We start from the raw sequence: 20,995 nt of genomic DNA on the forward strand, positions 1-20,995 counted from the left end.
CCCGTAACACTCGGATCAGAAGGTCACGGGATGAGAACGTCAGAACTTCACCTGCCACCAAACAGTTGCATTCCCAGCAGAGCAAACACGACGATGAAGAGGAAGAGCAGGAAGAGCAGGCTGATGATGGACTTCATGGAGCTCATAAGCGACACGACCAAGTTCCGCAAGGATGCCCAGTATCTGGCAAAGCACGGCAGTGTGAGGGAAGTTTAAAGGACGTCTGGCTAACATGGACCGCGCGTTAGCATGGTTACATGGACCACAGTGGGAAAAACAAAACAATCATCAACATTCCAACGCAGCATTGCATTTTATGTTTACATTTCTGACTTCTTTACATGTCACTCACTTCTCTCTCTCTCTCTCTCTCTGCCTCTCATTCACATACTAATTTTCACATGTGTAGCTTTGGGCCTATGGTCACACATTTACCTGGTTATCTTAAAAATCCGTAAGAGTCGGAGAGCTCTAAGGACACTGATACCAAAGGACATTCCAGGCCTAAAGAATCCCCAAACCACTTCAAAAATACTGCCAACAATCACCTGTGCAAAAGGCAGCAGAGAGAAAAAATAATACTCATTGTTATTCTTAGCCAAGTTCATTTTTCCTAGATAAAAGTGGCAAACAAAAAGAAAAGTCTGGTCAATGAACATCTACTGTGATGAGCACACCGACTGTAGGTTCCACGAAATGCTTCCATTCTGATCAATTCTAACCATAAACACCAGAGGAGGGTCATTTCCTAGCCGAGTCTCGCTGTGCTCTTAAATAAAGATGTTGGGTGGCAGGAGAGTGAGATGGCACACGCACCCCACAGTCGAAGCGGTTGAAGGAGGAGTGGAAGTAGAGGCGGAATCCCAGGCCGTACATCTTCAGGAACATCTCGGCGAGGAACAGGCCCAGGAACACAAACTCTGCATAGTCTGCCCAAGCACGGGGAAGTATTACTCTTGTCACTGTGGTGACAGCTGCAGCTGTACATGAATCTGGGTGCATACTTCTCTCTGCTGTAAAATAAGTCTTCCACTGTGTTAAGAACAAGTGTGACATAAAACTATGAAAGAAAGAATCAAAGTTTAATGGCCCTCGGTCTGTGAATAAACAGAGGTGCAGGAGCAGGAGCTGCACGGCGACTCGACCTCAAACACGCACTGATACGACCACTAAGTCTTTAAGTTATACTAAATACCAGACGTCCCTTTTGGCCCTTGTGTTAGGGAACAGGGTAAGGACGTTTGGGCTTATTTTACATGCATTGGGACCCGACCCTTTTTTCGTGACAAACCTAGCAGTGCTAATGTCACAGCTGAGTGGCTAATCAATTTTTCCATGACAATCACTGAGCATCTGAATATCAAAGAGACCCTAAGGTCAGCAACTGAAGATCTCTTTGATAACTGCTCTCTTTTAAGTCTTGCGTTTATCTGATCAGATTTCAGCTCTCATTTATATTCTGGTCTTAGGTCTTCATTACTTGATGAATCACTAAAGTGGGAGTCTCACTTCATGCATCTGCTGGCAGTGGCCCACTTCGAAGGACTAATATGAAAATGGACGCCATTCAAGAATCCACTGGAGGAGCGTGCAGGCGGTGCCACGGCGAGTCTTACACTGCATGATGGTGAGCCAGTCGGGCTGATCGTGGTGGACGATGGCCACACACACGGTGTTGAGGCCCACGAGGCTGAGCACGATCCAGTAGAAGCTGTCTGTCTTCACCATGCGGCGGATGGAGAAGCGCAGCATGCGCTCCTTGCGCCGCAGGTAGGCGGCAGGGCCGCGGCGGGCGCTGCGTATGTGCGGACGCGGCGCGGCTGCCGTGCGAGCAGAGACACACGGGCGGCATAAGGTCACGCCATGCACACGACCCGCTGACATCGACGAGCAGGGAGCCACCAACGCTGTTCCTGAATATCGGCCTTCCCGGACACTGTAGCCACGGCCGTCATGTCACTCCCCTTAGCCCGCTAATCAGGGCCCCCAAGCTTCTGCAGGAACAGGGCTGGTGACCACTGCTCCACAAGACAATTAAGGTGATATCGAAAATAGCACTGTGTATGCAATCATCAGTTTGTTTTTTTCTAGTGATTGCTCATTTAAATCATTCTGTAGAGTCTGTAGGGTGAACAGTGCTGCAACGTTATTGGTGTAATCAAAGCTGCTTTAGGCTTTCGGTTTTTTTACAGCCTGACTGCACAAGCTCTGGAAGTAAAGTGCGACAGCACATTACCTGTGCCATATTTGATTAGATAGAAACTTAAGCTCAGTTTTTTTTTAATGGACAATAATCACAAATCATTTGATAAATGCAGCATTCAGAGAAAGAGAGGACGGAGAGACACAGAAAGACAGAGACAGAACATATGGGAAGAGTGAACGTGGTATCACTAACCAGCTGTTGAGATTTCGGAATATTTATCCTCTCCTCGACGTCTCGCGTTCTTCTTGCTTGTGGCTCTTTTCAGCACTAGATGTTCATATATAATTGAAAAAAAAAAAACCATCAATAAAAAGTCATTAATACACTGACAGTGTGATTTGACTGCTGAAAAGCCAAACTCGGAATAGCAAAGCATGCTGCAGTGATTTCTGCTCCATGTCTCTCGCTCTTAATGGGGATCTCCAGCTTTGGGACATGTTTTTCCCAGGATCCTTCAGCAAAGTGCACATGCAGCAAAGGGAACTGTGGCACAACACATCAGTCGGCATGTAAATAACTGAAAAGAATCGTTGCCGTGGTAACTGAAACGGCTGCACTAGGCAGGCGCCGAGAGTGAACATCATATCTGGCTTTACGAGACGTATCCTACGGCAACAGCAGAGAGATTAGTACATGGATGATGCTTTTGAACAAATGCCAGTGCTCTTTCTCACTGCGATCTCGGAACGGGACACTAATCCTTTATGGAGTTTGGAAAACCGCAGCGCTGTACAGGCTGGGAACATGTGTAAGTCACTTATGACCTCTGGCCTGGTCATTTGGCTGACAGATTAGACAGAACAAGGTCGTGATTTCCCAGGGAGCATGTGCATGGCCACACCCACACACACAAGTCACTCTAGGTAAGAGCGTCTGCCAAACAGAACAAACGCTCAGATGGCAAGTGGAAGGTCAGGCGGGGAGACGTCCTACCCTCCAGTGCAGACCTGCCCGAGTTCTTATTCTCCTCAGCCAACATCACCTCCTCTGGGGGACAGAAAACAACAGAACACAAAAGCTCACGGCTTTGATTTGTATTTGTATCTCATCATTCAATGCAGAGAGGTCATATGCAGTAAGCATGACCTATTTCTATAATGTTATATAAGTATAGGGGTATGCAGTATAAATACAGTACATAATGTGCATAGTTTATATAGGTATTATTTGTGTTTGTTGTTTGTCATGTTTGTTAAACTGTTAAAGTCGTCAGTGCCTGCCTTTGCCATATTAAAGTTGATCAGTTGCACTGTAGAAAAACAGTGTCTAACACACATGAACATACACTACCCCCCCCCCCACACACACGCACGCGCGCGCACGCACACACACAGACACAAAGAAGCACACACAGGCACACACACGCACACAAACCAGCACACTCCAGTCAGTGAGTCAGGCTCAACCTTTTGCTAACCCGTTTGCTGCGTGGGAGAGTGAGTTTGCCATGCCGCTCACACCGTGCGCTAGCTGCCTGCACACTCTGCCGATGTGCTCACCTGCACGCCCGCCACGGGCGGGCGGGTGGCTGGAGCCAAGAGGGAGTGGTGGGCGGAGCCAGTGACGGGGCCGCACGGCTAAATGAGCAGCTCAGCGATGCACTCTTAAGCGGAGCTTCTGCTAGCCAGACCACTAAAGCCCTGGCCGTATGGCATTCGCGAAAGCTTGATTGGTTCAATGATTGACTGAATGAAAGGACATTTCCTAAGTATAAACTCACCTACCCACCCCTCCCCAAAAAAACAGTAAATACTAACTTGTAAGAACAAACAGATCTTCCCCTTGTTTCCCAATCGTATAGTATAAAAGCAGCTAGGCGTGACCTCTGAGTCATATCCTGCCAGTGAGACTACATCTACTTCCTTCTGGCCCAGTGGATGACCTGTGACCTATTCTTTAACAACACGTTCATGCATTAGTTCAGCCGGTGCTCTCAGCAGAGAGGTCTCACCCCGGAGGCTGGCGGACCACACCATCTCTGCCATCCTTTTGGCCTATACGCTTTTGTAAACTCAGTGTCCTGCCTTACAAGGAAGCATAAATGGTACACCGTTTCACACATATGAGCTTCTGTGTGTCTGTCTAATGTGACGCATGTCTGTACTGGAAGGATGTTACAGTTCAGTTGGCTGGCCAGTTTCTGTGACATCCGTACAGGGCTTTCAGGATGTGCAGAGTCTCTATGTTTTTAAAAAAAAAGTGTGTACTGAATGCAGGGACCGCGGGAGCATGGGCTACAGCAGGGTGTGGCACGCAGCCCACAGGTTTGAGAAGTTGGAGGGGGGGTAGGTAGCTGTGCAGAGGGGTTATGTGCGGGGGTAACGGGCTGGCCCAGGCTGCCGTACCCGCTCGGTCGATCCACGCGCGGTAGCCGTTCAGCTCCCTCTCCACCTGCTGCTGCCGTCTGAGCTTCATGAAGGCGCGCCGGTTCTCCACCCGCTCCCTCTCTTTGGCGAACTCGCTACAGGGAACATACACACCGAACAACATGAAAGACACACGCGCGCACACACACACACACACACACACACAGGCACACACGGGCGCATACACTGGCAGATGCTCGCAAAGAATTTTGGAAAAAGTGAGCAGCGGCAAGGCAGCTCTGCATTAATGGTGACTTCCTATTACTGGGTCTGTGCAGTATAATCTGTCATCCCCTCATGCCGGTTTCAGGCTCCATGGCTCCTGCATAGGAAAGCCACATCCTTCCTTGCTGCAGACGATCAGGATTCCAAAAATACAACATAATGTGGACATCATGCAAGCATTTTGGAATAGCCGATGTCGTTAGGAGACCAGGATGTTGCACGAGTCCTGAGCTCAGCGCAAGCGCAAGCACACACACACACATAGCAGACACTACCGTTAATGTATTCTGTAGGAATTCTCACCCGGAGAGCACTCCCAGCACCAGGTTGAGCACGAAGAAAGAACCGATAATGATGAGCGGAATGAAATAAATCCAATTCCACGTGGGTCCCAATGCATCATTAGTCTGAAGAGATAACAGACAACAGGCAATTCATTAGCCTACTTTCTAGGAACTGCCGGAAGCCCCAAATTGGCAAATGCCATAAAAGGAGTACAAAGACCACCCTGAGCCCATTCTGACTGCAAGACAAATACCCATGTTGCATCTTAAATTATGTAAATTTGTAGTAGTGTTTATTAGTCTAATATGTCAGTACAAGACATCTGCAGAAAGGTACAATTCCTACTCTGAACACGGAAAAAAGTTTAAATTCAGCGGCAGCAATAGAAGAAGTCCATCCACGCTCACACTGGATGCCGGATGAACCTGTGTTGGTGTAGGTCTCCTGACAGCGTAACAGGTCCCCTCTCCTTCATAAACAAACACTGTCCACTCAATGAACATTAGCATCACTGCTGCCGAAACATTAATGGACTTCATTTTTAAGGGCTGACTAACCAGGTGTAGATTACTGCTAGAACAAAAGGGATTCTTACTCTTGGATATCTTTATTTTACATCTATCTGAGGAACACCTGTTTTATTTGCTTATATGGCTTTGAAAAACAGGTAGTTTCTTAAATGGTAGATTTTTATGGAGGCTGGTCACAGGGAATTTCCCATGAAAATCTATTTTGGTGGAGAATTTCAAGCTTCGCCTGTAAGCAGCTCAAAATCAATCCCCAAAACCCGGGTCTTACGTTGTACAGCACAGCGGTCCAGCCCTCCATGGTGATGCACTGGAACACAGTGAGTACTGCGAAGAGGATGTTATCGAACTGCGTGATGCCGTCGTTGGGTCCGATCCACGTGCCGTTGCAGTCGTACTTGTCCGGGCACCTGCGCACCCCACAGGCGTATTCCACCTCCGACGAGTCCAACGTCTCGTTTCCTGCCCGGGACAAGGCAGGAAGTGACGCAGAAGGCGTCAGAGCGCAGCCTGTCACTCACAGTCCCCAGTGAGGACGCAACAGGACACTAATTCTGACTGATGTGTTGAATCTAAACGTTAAACTGATGTGATTTTATCATTCGCATGTACAATGATGTATGTATTTTTGTTTTTTGTGGGCAAAGTTGAGCAATTTTAATAATTACACCTGAGATTTTATTCAAGCAGATACCCAGTTTTACCCAAAATCAACCCAATTTTGGTGCAATTTATTGTGCGTTAAAATTGAAAGGTAAAATCCATTTGCTTGATGTATTGATTAAATTGATCACATATTAAGGAAAGCAATCAGACTTTACTATTGCATTGTATTGATTTATATTATATTGCATTTAAAATATCGCCAAACACTGACCCACTGCTTTATGAATGGAAACAATACTGTGATAAAGGCTGGACATTACAGCCCTGTTTCCCAGATTTACACCGGGGCAGAACCCCACCAGAATAACACCGTAACCATCAGAGCGTAAGGGAGAAGCCCTAACCGAGGATGGTGGGTGTAGGCAGGCAGGTGTTGTGCAGCTTCCCGCTGTAGAACTCCAGGCCGATGATGGCGAACATGAGGATGGCGAAGAAGAGCAGCAGGCCGATCTGCAGCAAGGGCACCATGGCCTTGATGATGGACTTCAGCACAATTTGGAGACCTGACACACGCACACGGCATTAAAGGGGCGGGGGGGTCACTCACGGAGACGCACCGCCTCTCTGCTGCCACACAGGGCATGCAGGCATCACGTAGTTACCCTCATGCATTCACGCCGTAATGCGTTCATGCGTACTGCATGAGGGTAATTAGCCGCAACCTGAAATTCAAAGACAGTCATTCCTCTTATGTGGGCTCTGATGAAGTCAGTCGGCCTATTATGGAGATCAATGATAAGATATTCTAAGTCGGCTATTTATAGAGAGTAGGATGTAATTGTTATTAATGATAGAAATTGCACAGTGAGAATTCCTGAGGCTGGTTTGCAGTACTAGCTGAGGATTTATAGGCCAGGTTTGAACTCCTGGCTGAGGATGTATAAGTGAAGTTTAAGCTTCTCACTGGGGATTCCGGAGACGAGTTTGAGAGGTCTCAGGACTCGTACAGCTCTCAGGGTCCGTAGGTCTACTGGGATGTTCATGTGAGCTCCAGCAGTAGCCAAGATCCTGCAGTCAGAACAATTAATCACACATGTGCAACACACACACACACACACACACACACACACACACACACACACACACATACGTACATATACATACATACATACATACATACATACATACATATACACATACATACATACACACATACACACACACATACACACACACACACACACACACACACACAAATACACATACAAACAGAAGCACACACACACCTCGTCACTGACCTACTTCCAAAGACCCACCAAAACCAAGATCTCAAAAATGAAAAGTACAACATATTATTGCTATAACGGAACGACCTTCAAAGTGAAAACCAGAGCCACTTTAAATATGTAACGTGATCTTATGTAAGATAATAAGGGATTAGAAAGGTAAAGAGGAGGATCTCGTAAATAGGGTAAGAGCAGCCAGCACGCTGAGAGGAAGTACAGTAGTCTAAACTAGAGCAGCTGTGGAGAAGCAGGGCTGCTAATAACAGGGTAGCGGTAATTTAGCAAAACACCACCCTTCTCCAGCTTTCAGTCGCAGCCTTCGGTCCTCAGTGTTTCATCCAAATGCCATTCATCCAGGCATCCACGTTTTGATCATGACTGTTTATTCGACAAACCTCCCATGACAGAAAAACAAAAAAACGTCTACACGTAAAAACGGGAGGAGGCGGGAGAGGCGGTGCTGCGGCAGCGAAGGCCGAGAACACACCGAGCAGCGTCGCGCGGGGAGAAGCGGACGCGTGGGGGTGGAGCAACAGAAGCCCCGGTCTCAAGGCCGCAAGTCTGACTGGAGCATGCAGTGTGTCTCCCCAGCGCATGCCAGCACCGGCACCAGTGTGAACTGGGAGTGACCTTCCATCGCTTTACTGTGGACACTTTTTTCGGATGTCGCGGGCTGTTGTGAACAGATCTGTTTAAAATAAATTCCTTAAAAACAAAAAGTTTTTACTCCTCTGCCAAAATATAACAGCAGAAGGGTTGTAATATTTCTGAGATTTTAACTGTCTCTGCCCATAAACAATGTGTCGGGAGCCCACTGTATACGTCTGCGTGCGCTATAGTCCTCCACGTTGCCGTAAATGCAGTCAGACTTCCGAGAAGACACACGGAAGGCATGGGCGTCCCAGACGATTAACAAACTACTGCAGAACGTGAATAATCCGTCCAAAAGGTTTACAACAAGTCACTGGGTATCATGCAGTGAACGCAAAGTGCCCACCCTGGTTGGCGAGGTTTCTGGAGACACAAGAGAGGGTGTCTCCTGTCAAATGCATCACCAACGCAGTGCAGGCACACTACGGGAAAACCGACCCGCACCACTGGAAAGGCAGCTTTAGGAGCTAAACATTACAATTAGCATTTTATCAGAAATTTTGCTGTCAGTTCAGCCCTGACATGTTAGATTTCACAAATGTTCCCAAACTCCGAAGTTCACAGAACTGTCACGGCTGACCCACATAAACAGCTGCTCGTACCAGAGCATGCGTTCGGGAGAACTGGCAGCTGGCATATTTGACAGCCCCAAAATTCCACATAGTCCTCTCTGCCCTGCGCTATTTAAAGGGTTCATCATAGTGCATGCAAAGGGAAAATGCAATGATCAGTAAATGACAACACAGCACTAAATGAACACCAGTGGTGGAACCAAAAATAGTCCATAAACGGAACACAAAAAGCTGCTCATGTTGCCACACAAGACGTATACCATCAGAGAAAGAACACAGGGCACACGGTTTAATGGGCACATGAAGATAGATTACATAAACAACAAACAAACAAACAAACAACAAGGTATATATCGTCAGAGAAAGAACACATGATTTTATATATATATATATATATATATATATATATATATATATATATATATATATAAAAAAGATGAAATAAACAAACAAACAACAACAACAAAAATGTCTCACTAAAACAAGGCGGAAAAGAGGACTAAACCGGGCTTAACCAGGCCTAAACCGGGCCTAAACCGGGACGGTGTCAAGGGGAAGACAGACGTGAACATCGCAGGTAATGTTATTGGGCTCCTGCAGCTTGCTTCACAGGACAAAGTACAACTGAATGAATTTTAAATGAGACTCTTTCCAGTTTGTCGCTGTATGCAGAGTCAGTGGACAGCAGAGCCGTGTGCCACATTACGGTATGTCAGATTGTAGCAGTTCAGTGGACAGCATAGCTGTGTGCCACATTACAGTATGTCAGGTTGTAGCAGTTCCGATGACCAGTGCTGAAAGTTAAATTGCCACAGGAGAAGAGCAGAGTGTAACAATAGCAAGGATAATCACAACATGAATACACACCAAAAATCGTTTGCATGTTCATACTCAAAACTTATCAGTTTTAAAAAAGTGCTGCAATCCATCTACAGAGGACTCGGACGACAGCTCTGAACTAGTTGAAAATGCTTCTCATGCCAAAGAGAAAATTCAAAACACATGAAAAATAATGAAAGCTGAAAAGCGCTCGCACAAGGAGTTAAAGAACACTTCTGTAAACCTTACTTCCGCCTCAAAAAACAAGCCTAAACAAAAACAAACAACAAAACAAACAAACAGGATAGTTGTAAACACGTACTATCAGCCCTCGTCTGGAAATCTTTTAAGGACAATCTTTAAAAAAAAAAATGCAGACAGCTCAGGCAGGTGTAGGTGGGATGCTGCACAAGGACACCAGCCGAATTAGAGCAGAGCCGCGCAAGGCCAGGGACCTGCCTGACCCGTTCCATCCACAGCGCCAAGCGGAGCTGAAATAGCTCACCGCCATCACACCAGTCAAACAACACATGTCAAATGCTAATGGAGATCTCACTCCACTGGAGTTCTCTTCCAGACGGGGTTCTCAGTTCTCACACTAACCCGTGCCTCAGCCTAGTTTTGCACTGTGGTGAGATGCCTCATGGAAGATGCAGTATGTTTGACATGAACCGCGCAGAGTTTGGCGATTCAGTATGCAGTCGCGCAACATCGCCATGACATCACGGTGTGGACAGTGGTGATGTGCCCTGCTAAACTCAGAGAAGTGACCCGGCAACAGCCAGCTCCCACAGACGTCCTCGTGCGCGCGTACACACACACACACACACACACACACACACACACACACACACACACACACACACACACACACACTCACACACACACTCACACACACACACACACACTCACACACACACACACACACACACACTCACACACACACACACACACTCACACTCACACACACACTCACACTCACACACACACACACACACACACACACACACACTCACACACACACACACACTCACACACACACACACACACACTCACACACTCTCACACACACACTCACACACACACACACATACACACACACACACACACACTCACACACACATACACACACAAACACACACACACACACACACTCACACACACACACACACACACACACACACACCGCAAGGCGGCACACACACACACACACACTCACACACACACACACACACACACTCACACACACACACACACACACACACACTCACACACACACACACACACACTCACACACTCTCACACACACACACACATACACACACACACACACTCACACACACATACACACACACACACACACATACACACACAAACACACACTCACACACACACACACACACACACACACACACTCACACACACACACACACACACACACCGCACGACGGCACTTGCCACATCTTCCCACGTATCGTGGTGCAGCTCGTCGCCAACAGCGCGGCAGTATATCTCATCCAGGGTTTTGGCATTTTACAAGACATAATTTCATTGGAATACAGTCATTAACATATATCTCATTAGTCTATTATAGTAGAAGCTCTCAAATGTGACACATGCAACTCCAAAACATGGAAAAGAATTCAAGCCATTCAGCGCTCGTTTCTAACAAAGGGACTTTACAGAAGTGCTTTTTTTCCAGTATTTTCAAAGGATCTGGCCAAAGATAGGCTGCAAAGCATCCAACCGTACTGTTCTGTACTGAGACTCGGCTCTCCTGCGATCATCAACCAACGGTTCTGCTCTTCTTTCAGTATTCAAATGGGAAAACGGTGCACCTGACACGTCCAAGCCTGGATTCCTTACATGAGCAGAATTTGCCCTCTCCCACACATGCACACCTACACACAGAGCTGCAGTTAGCTGTAAGAGGCCAAGGCGAAACCGAGGGGGGGGGGCGGGGGTTGGTAATATCAACACCAAGGGCTGAATCATCGGCATTAGCGTGGCAGATGCACCACATTTGCTATATTCTCACTCGGACGACTAAGCCTAACATATAAGGAACGATAGCGACGGTGCGCGGCTTTCTAACGAGGGCCGTCTTCAGACCGCCGCCGCAGACTCCGGTTCCAGTCACGTTCCACGCGGTCCACTCCAGACGCAGCGGTGTTCCGGAGCACCCGCTAGCGATGCAGACTGCTGAGGCTCCTGGCTGATTCCGGCAGACTGCGGAACACTTACTCAGATATGCAAAAATCACCCCATCACTCCGTCTTCCTCGCCACCACGGAAAAAGAAAGTCAACGCTTACACTCAAATATTGCCAGAGCTTCAGGAGAAACAACATGATACACAAGTTATTTGCAATTCAAAAGAACAATGTGTTAAAGCAAATGCACTCAGAACTGCCGCTAGACTAATGTTCCACATTCAAATTTACAATCTCAAACTGCTTCTAGACTAATCTCATGAGATTCATTTCAAGCTTATTCTCAAAATAAATGGGAAACGTCGAGGATGGAGTCAACGGGATAGGTGGTAGTCAATCAGATCCATGTGCCGTAAATGTGGTAGCAAGGCATTTGTGCCCGTGCAGGTCCATGTCATGGTATCTTTCAGCAAAATCTCACAGCTATGTTCTGGCCCTCCTGCACTCTGGCTCATACAGAGCTTTCTGTGTCAGAAAGGAAAGGATTACTACCAGGAATTTTCACCTGATGCACAAACATGTTCCACATCTAAAATATCCAAGTATTTCAATGTTGAAGTATTATATTTAGACACCTTGCAACGATATTTAAGATTCGCACATCAGAAATGATGCATCGGTGATGCTCCCTCTGCATTACTGAAGGGATAAACTTCAGTAGCTGTTCCTACAATATATGGGAATACAAATCCAGGGAAAAAGCCAGAGAAGAAAACCTTTGCATCTCCACTTCACTAAAGGCCTAAACCCCCACTCACCAGCCACTGAAAACCCTTATTTAACAGAAACACTCTGTAGAAGGCATTTTCCGATCAATAACCGCTGTTGTCTGGATATCTTTGGACGGCACACGCGTCTCAACTCAGCGGTGACGTTGACACTGGAGTAAAAGCTTCCGTAGCACTGCTGACGCACCAATATCAGCGTCAACACGCCCAGACCACGCCCCTATCGCACCCCTACCACATCAGTGTCACTACCATGTTGGAAATGGTCCTCGGCTCAAATCGTATCTGGGAGTCATGTGGTCAGAAACTGACCAATGGAAAATGGGCCAGGGGGCGGCTGATGAATCAGGCATGGCAACAGATGGCTCGCAGTCTGTAAATGAGCATGAAAAAAATGCATCTCTAAGCTAGGTGTACCTAATACAGGGCCCAAAAGCACAAGGGCTTTCTAATAAAATAGGTAGTAAGTGAATAATTATTTTTTAAATGTCACTTAGCTACTTTATGTGCCATAAACATGAGAGAGAGAACAGCAGCAGAAGATTGCAGCACTACGGCAGAGATGTTGGTGCTGCCTTTGACCTCATTCTGGTTCATCACGGACGTACTGTCATGCGCTACATGCGCTGTAAAACCTCTCCCTATCCCAACTTTCAGATATCATAGCCAGTCTTTTTTTTTTAAATTCTTTAAGCAGGATTGGTCATTTTTAGCACCTTGACATTATCCCACTCTCAAATGGGACGAATGTAGAGAGAGAGAGAACGCCACATGTCCACCCATGGGTCCGTAATCCACTGACAGGGGAGTGCTTAAACAAATGCAAGTTCTGACAATGAAGAGACAATCTGGTGGAGAGATGTTTTAGCAGTATACCAAATGTGAAGTTCCTCCCTGCATGTTCCCCTCAGGATTTGCAAGCGACAAAAAAAAAAAAAAAAATCAAATTAGCTTGGCGTCTCTGCAGATTTGCTAGCAGCGATTCATTAATTCCAGATGAAATGACAGCCGCGAGCAACTGTCCTTGTTTCCGCTCCCAGCTGACTGGAGTGACACATGTGTAGTTTTCTTTTAAGTCTGACTTACTTTTCACTGTGTCGAAGGAGGTCGAACGTATGATGGTGGAAAGTGTGTCAGCCGCGTGTGGGGGGAAACTGGGTTAGATTTCGGCATGGAAGCAGCAGAGGAGAGGAGAGGAGAAGAGGAAAGAGGATAGCTGGACGTCTGTAGCGCAACCCCTGAACGGTTTACACCTTGTCACATTTGACCTGGATTTGACTCGTTGCATATATAACAAGTGGAATCGTGCCAGTCCTCTGCCATGTTTAAGAAGGCGACTCCTGCCGCATTTTCCTAATTTTAGTTTAGACGAAAAACAACAAAAAAAACCCTACACTGATGATTACATCGAGCCCAAGTGAGCCATATAAGAACATCCGGGGAGTTGGCCAGGCTGAGATCCACCGACCCTGAGGATAACAGACCCATCTTATTATCATTCAGCTACCACCACGTTGGGCCTTTTCCTTTCTGAGAGGCTGATAAAAAAAAATCTATTTAGTGGCAACCAGCACTCAGAGGTGTGTTCAGCACCAGGTTAGCCAGGCTGTAGCATTCTTATCCAGACTGCCTTATATATTTACCAGTGTGACACTATATTCACTCCCAGGGAGTCAAACCCATCACCTCGGCATTAAAGGCACTACGCATGATGAGCTCTACCACATGAGCTGAAGGAGCTCTAAACTGGAGCTTGCCAACCTCTCATAAACGCGATGAGAACAAAACACGCATTTAAAACAAGGCTAGTGTAACCGCGACTATAACATCACTCATAGGCCATGTGGCCAGGCGTCCAACACTGTGCCTGTCGCACGGAAGCAGAGGGGCTTCACACTGGGCACACTACAGTAGCCGTGGGCTTGGCTGAGTTTCCCTTCATCTCTCCTGCTGCTACACGTCTGACATAACTAGACCTTTGCCAGAATTCTGTTTGGAAGGCAGAATTAACCCTCTTTGATCGCTACCAACTGGTCATAAGCAGGCGCAGAGAGTTCTAAACAATCAGGGTGTTATTAGAGTTGTAAGATATTCAAAGCTTTATGTGTCTATAAAATGGGCCTTCTGTGATTACAGCGCAGCTCAAATGTAACTGCTCAAAGGTAATTGCTCAAATGTAACTGCTCAAATGTGATTGTGATGGAGATGTAATGTACAGTGTTAAGCCTATGGTGACTTAATAAGAGAATGAGTTCTGGGACTGTCCAGGTGGTTTGAGTGAGCTCCGCTGTCCCAACTGTGGAGAGATCCCTCAGTCTGCCATGCCAATGCTGTCATGCTCTCCTAGTTGGGGTCCTCCGTCAAAATCATGAATTTGATCCACTGTCAAAATAAATCACCACTGACAATTTATTATCGCTAAACGTTCATTTCTTGTAAAGCTGTGATGCTTTGAGAAAACTCAACTCAACTCAGCTCAACTGTGTGCTCAAAGGAAACTCAGATGCTTTAAAAATACCCTTATTGGGAGGGGAATTGATGGAATTTCATTTCAACACCAACAACCACCTGCAATTCTGATAACCCTAGTGCACAAGCTTAACGCTTTAAGGTAAAACAGCTCAGAGAGCTTAATAATGAAAACTTAAAACCGTGTGCGGCAGGGTGCATTAAATTTTTAACTCCATAACCCGCGTGTCAGTGCAGTAAGGGATTGAAGTGAAACCGGGGGTGGTGATCATGACTGTGAAAAAAAAGCCACATACAAAAAGCCACATCCACCAAATCCACAGCCAGAAATCACCACAGCTGGCAGGGCCAGTTTCCCAGTACAGCAACCACCTTTGAACAGCAACACCCCACCTAATACATACATAAATTAATTAATAAACAGGTGTTATTCTTTGCCACCTTATAACTAGCGAGAACAGCAAGAAAAAAGAAAAACCTGCAGATAGAAACGTGGAAAGACATGCCAGACCTTCCATGCAAAACTTATGAATACGAAGACTGACGTTAAAAAACAACACCACCCTCTACATGAGCAACACCCTCTATAGGAGCACCACCGTCTACAGGAGCACCACCAAACTCTGCATGAGGAAAGCCAGGGAATCATTACATTCTCTTCTAGAAATGTTCACTGGAAAAAAGGCAAATGATCTGGTAATATGTCTTATTCAGAGGGGCTGAGGCTCGGTCTGTCGCGTAAAGACCTGTGGGTCTCTCTGATGATCTGTGCTTGAAGTGTGACAGGAGAGCTCAAAAAGTGCTGGGGGAGGAGCAAAGAAAGGGAGTGACCATACAAAAAGTGCTGGGGGAGGAGCAAAGAAAGGGAGTGACCATACAAAAAGTGCTGGGGGAGGAGCAAAGAAAGGGAGTGACCATACAAAAAGTGCTGGGGGAGGAGCAAAGAAAGGGAGTGACCATACAAAATTGGAATGAGTCAGGTAAGAAGAAATCTCCCTATGAGCACACAAGTCTGAACAGCTGCAGGTGTGCGTGGAACAGCCCTTACCCACTGAGCACCACGATGAAGTCCATTACATTCCAGCCGTTCCTCAGGTAGGAGCCTTTGTGGAATACGAACCCAAGGGCCACCAGCTTGATCCCAGCTTCAAAACAGAAGATCCCAATGAAATAGGGCTCTGTCTTTTCCTGTTGAAGTAGATAGATAGATAGATAGATAGATAGATAGATAGATAGATAGATAGATAGATAGATAGATAGATAGATAGATAGATAGATAGATAGATAGATAGATATCTCTGCTTAACCTTTTTTTATTCACACATGCACAGAGGTTTTAAGCAATCTAGCAGGCGGGTGCATTTGAGAGTGTATGCTGTATTCCTTATGCTTTTGTTAATAAGAGAATACATGAAGACTGCATGACAAGGTTATTCCAGTTAGGTGACACAGACAGAGAGGATAGCTGATGGTATATGGCACTCTGGCTTCATTGTGCTGCACCACAGGTCATAAAGATCACCGTCTGGTTCTGGGACGAGATTTCTCATGTTGTGACGTACAGGGCATGTGTGCGTTTGACACGGCCTGCCCGTGAATCACAGGCAGATACCACATGCTGTGGGCGGTGCGCGTGTGACGTGTGACTGTATGTTGGGTGGATGCCTCTCGTGTTTGTTTATGGAGAGACTGAGGGGATTTTCATGCCTCACTGGTCTCTGTTTAGATCAGACGCTCAGCATCGGGGAAGCACTGACCCTATGACATTCTGACAACGACTGTTAGCCTTGTTAACAGAAAACAGGGAGGTTTTACTGCTGATACAGTCCAAAAAAATACAGTCAAAAAACCTTCTTAACTAAATATTACGCAACATTTAGACTGGTTATTATTCATCACTGTGGTTGTTTGATTTTCCGTCTTTAATGCTTTTGAAACTTAAAACACCAGAAGTGCAGGTGCACATTTTGTACCTGTGGGACTTAAAGTAATGTCACTATATTTCTAAATGTTATGAAAGGGCAGTTTAGAGATCAATAGGTTATTCATTAGTGTTCTCAAAGCTAACAGCTGAGTTATAAGTTCCAAAGGTCTTAGTGACTTTCAGTTGTTGGTATGATTATTAAGAAAGCTTACCAGTCTTTTGGACATGGGAGTCTTGTCCTCTCCAGGGAGATGCTGTTCCAGGGCCAGTACGATACAGTTGGCTATGATGGTCGCCAGGATCATGTACTCAAATGGAGTAACAGGATGGTTAAGGCTCACTCCAAACTCTCATACTGGAGACGGCAAACTTCATTTAACAGGATGCGTGATTTAACAGCAAGGCCGCAAGCACACACTTTCACGCTTTATGAAAACTCAAACAATGCAAATAAACACACTCAAGCCTTGCCCTGGCTGGCCCGATGCTGCTTTGTGCTAGGACCATATTCTCATTTCCCGTGCCGAGTGAAGAAGTCAGTGAATGAAACTTCCAAAGCACCGAACTGAATCGGAAGTGGCTTGCACAGACAAACTGTCAATTAGCAATATCACAATGCCCCAGTAGGATCCATATTAATAGCTTTGACTTTGAATTGCATCCGAGTGCCAGTGGCATGCGGTGGATCTTGGGGAACTGGGGACCATTTGCAAAGAGGCTCTTCTCTACAGGCAGCACTGCTGCAAAACTCAGAGAAAACGACTGACAAATGCTTGCAGGTCTTATGCTGCTGTCAGACAGCCCTCTGGGACCAAGAACAAAAGGCTTTATACGCAGTAATGCACTATTTCCCAGCACAAGAGAAGTCTGCAGCACATTACACAAATCATCCATCACAAATCCCAAATGAGATGATCACATTCCTAAATATCTTTTGGATGGAACATGATTACTCGAGTGTGAGCATTCGTATGAAGAGACCGAGTAGTTCTTCACTCCATTATGAATTTCTTTTTTGTGCCACCGGCATAAATGGTGTCGTTAACCCACAATGAACGCCCCAATACGGCTGTGGCGTGCTGTGTGATTCACAGTGAGTGGACCGTGGCCACACAATAACGAGCTGCTATAAATAACCCTGATTAAATAGAACCCGCTGCGTTCAGTTTGCTCTTAACACCATTTCTGACCATCTCGCAAAAGCAGCTTCATAAGGGCCATGCACCAACATCGCAACCCGTGTCCGGAACGGTCAAAAGCCAGTTGAGGGAAAGATGGGATGAAAGAGAGTGGGATGAGAGAAAAGATGAGTGACCCACAGGGGCCGGACCTGCATCAGTGCTCACTCACACCTTCATCATCTTGGGAACATGGATCCTCAGGAAGGTCACTACAAGACTCCCAAGAGGTCACTCCCAAGAGTAACCCAACAGCCAGGCCCCAAACACAGCTGCTTGTCTCATGGGCCATCTGAATCGAATAAACGTATCATGGGGCTGAACACTAAGTAATGCAAGAAAAATGCTAACCGGTAAAATCTACCAATTAAAATAATTACACATTATAGATGGTTTCCAACACAAAAAAGTTCAAATCTAGTTATAGATATATTAATCCAGTAATATTTAACTGCCACCAACCAGTCCTACACAACCTGTGACATATGCATACAGCCATCATTTCTAATGACTAGAATTAATATTATAGAGATAAATTCATGCAGATAAATACATTGTGTCTTGCACCTTGTGAAAGCCTCTAAATAAATTTCCTGGGCCAATATCCATATGCCATTTTTAGCTACAAAACAGATCTGACATCAATAGACCATCTTACTGTGTACCGCGTAAAGTCAAATTTGGGAACAGGCGAAACAGGGAACAGTCAAAACCACGACTTGCTCTAAGTTTACTAACAGAGAGCATGTCGGATATGCTGGTGGTTTCACCGCTGTTGTTTCAGTGCTGAAAACAATGTGCTAATAAGAAAAGTCTATGCTGTGGCCTTAAATTCAGTATTGCTATCATTTCCAGCATAGACTGACGAGCACCTGCCTGTCTTAGTCTTAGAAATCAAATCAATGAAATGCACTGGCCAGGAAGTGCATGCCAGAATGAAGCCAATGAGGACCCTGTCTTTATCCCACTATACTGACCTGCGCACCAAGCTTATTTTACATAACCGTGCATCCACTACATCTTTCAGACTCAAGAGTTCAGGGCAAATATCTTCGTCCATAACAAGATAATTTATGGTGTCCTGAATCATATGTTCTGACGACAGTGACTGTGTGTGCTATAGTCAAGAAAACCACTGAAGCAAGAAAGGCGCCCTACTATACGCGCCACGGTCCACAGTGTTGGATGAATAACCGCATTTCTGAATTAACAGTGCTGTCCTTAGCTGCATAAAAACCAACTGCCATAAGACTTCATCTGACACTGGAAGCCCGCCTGTGTATGGGTCCCCACACCAAGAGCTCTGGCAGCGCCAGGGTCACCATCTTCTATTCTAAAACAACAGACTGCACATGTAACATCGGAATAGGCCTAATTAACATTATCCGTCTGTAATCAAAGTTATGCGACAGCAGTCAGTTAAAGGTAGTGCTATGTTCACTCAGTGGGCGTCAGCTGGCAGCTATAAGCAATAAGTGTCTTTGAATCGATGGAAGCGTGGTAATTCTGCATAAACTTCGCTACTGACGCTTAAACGTAACTGCCAATATACGCAATGACGCACACGACAGAGCAACGATTTTTATCCGTATTCACAAGCACAACAAACCACAGAGAAACTTTACTTATGCTCTTCTCGCAAACAAAACAAGTGACTTTTCATGCGTGTCTCTTTCACCGGCTAATATATAAGGAGTTTGCTTAGAAATTCAAATGCGCTGTCCATGGTACTGATGTTAATAATAGGCCACCACATCAAAGGACCATAAAGGAACGCCCCACACCCCCCAGATACACGTATGATAATTTCCAAACATACATACTTGTTTTAATTTGAAAGTGGGTATATAGCAACTGCTTACGATTTACTCTTAGACGTACACCCGTGTAAACGCCCGTACAGTGGTAAGGATATGGCCACTCAGTTATCCTCCTTGCATACTTTCTTATAATGTTATTTTCGGCGAAAATAAAAAGTGACCTGTTGACGGTGAAACAGTTTTGTCGGACTGGAATGGGATTGTACAAAGCCATGGTGCGCGCCCGCTGTGTTTTGGCTTGTTTCGTGTCTCCGGTAGACCCAGACTCGCCCTGCCCGTCCGCGGCCGGAACGGAGCCGCCGTCCTTCGTACCCATCTCCTTAGGTGCGTCGTCTTCAAAGTGGGCCATACTGTAGATGTGAATGAAGCAATCGCAAAACGAACACAATCCCACTTTTACTCCATACCAAGCGCATCTACTTCGGCAGACGGACTTTAACAAATTGTATCGGATGAACGTCTATTCCAGATGTTTACATTCCATTAACTTTTGTTTGACAAGCGGAACAAAAAGTTGATCAGTATCAGATAGTGGATCTACAAAAAACGCATTGACGACGTCGACGTGGCAAGTACATCTTCTTTCTATCCACTTCAACCCGGAAATTAAAATTAGATTTTCTTAAATAGCCTAATGTCTCGGTTTCAGTCGTGATGTCCAAAGAAAGGATTTTCCACCGGCAGAAGATTCGAGCAAGGAAAACCTCTCAAATGGGTTACTGTATGTAATATATGCATTTAACTCGCATGCAGAAGCTTTCTGAGGCTTTCCCGATACGCTTTCAGTAAATTGTATTTAATGTGCGGGCTCGCCGCTACCCAGGCATCCAGCACCGCGGCGGAGAGAGAGCGCCAGTCCTGGACGCGTCTCACTTTGTGGGCGCGATCATCACCAACTCAGAAACCCTCGCCAACCCCCGCCCCGATCCAATACCCTCTCCCACGTCTTTTAGAGGAGCAATTCATTTATTTCCCCGAGGCAGATAGGGACATAGGAAAATTGGTTACCATGGCAATCTGTGTACTCTGAGCCTCCGATTCAGTCGCTACTGTACAGAGTGTATGCATCCGAGTAAACAGCTCTTTACATTTAAGAACTGGCATCGGGGGGAGGAGGGCAC

At 46.0% G+C, this 20,995-nt stretch overlaps 1 protein-coding gene across 1 annotated transcript in view; it reads right to left on the reverse strand.

Moving 5' to 3' along the window:
- cacna1eb (calcium channel, voltage-dependent, R type, alpha 1E subunit b) overlaps positions 1–20,789 on the reverse strand; it is a 46,832-nt gene extending 26,043 nt beyond the window's left edge. Inside the window, exons 1-14 of the mRNA XM_035536567.2 lie at positions 19,970–20,789; positions 17,089–17,194; positions 16,001–16,140; positions 7,180–7,283; positions 6,620–6,778; positions 5,881–6,071; positions 5,101–5,204; positions 4,552–4,667; positions 3,140–3,193; positions 2,399–2,473; positions 1,617–1,820; positions 817–929; positions 436–548; positions 52–183 (exon numbers count right to left, since the gene is read on the reverse strand). Coding sequence (XP_035392460.1) covers positions 52–183; positions 436–548; positions 817–929; positions 1,617–1,820; positions 2,399–2,473; positions 3,140–3,193; positions 4,552–4,667; positions 5,101–5,204; positions 5,881–6,071; positions 6,620–6,778; positions 7,180–7,283; positions 16,001–16,140; positions 17,089–17,194; positions 19,970–20,223 — 1,865 coding nt within the window. The 5' untranslated portion in view covers positions 20,224–20,789. The remainder of the gene's footprint in view (positions 1–51; positions 184–435; positions 549–816; positions 930–1,616; positions 1,821–2,398; positions 2,474–3,139; positions 3,194–4,551; positions 4,668–5,100; positions 5,205–5,880; positions 6,072–6,619; positions 6,779–7,179; positions 7,284–16,000; positions 16,141–17,088; positions 17,195–19,969) is intronic.
- Between the last annotated feature and the right edge of the window lie 206 nt (positions 20,790–20,995).

The sequence above is a fragment of the Electrophorus electricus genome, chromosome 13 (assembly GCF_041902795.1).
Source record: "Electrophorus electricus isolate QZ-2024a chromosome 13, ASM4190279v1, whole genome shotgun sequence".
Classification (NCBI taxonomy): domain Eukaryota; kingdom Metazoa; phylum Chordata; class Actinopteri; order Gymnotiformes; family Gymnotidae; genus Electrophorus; species Electrophorus electricus.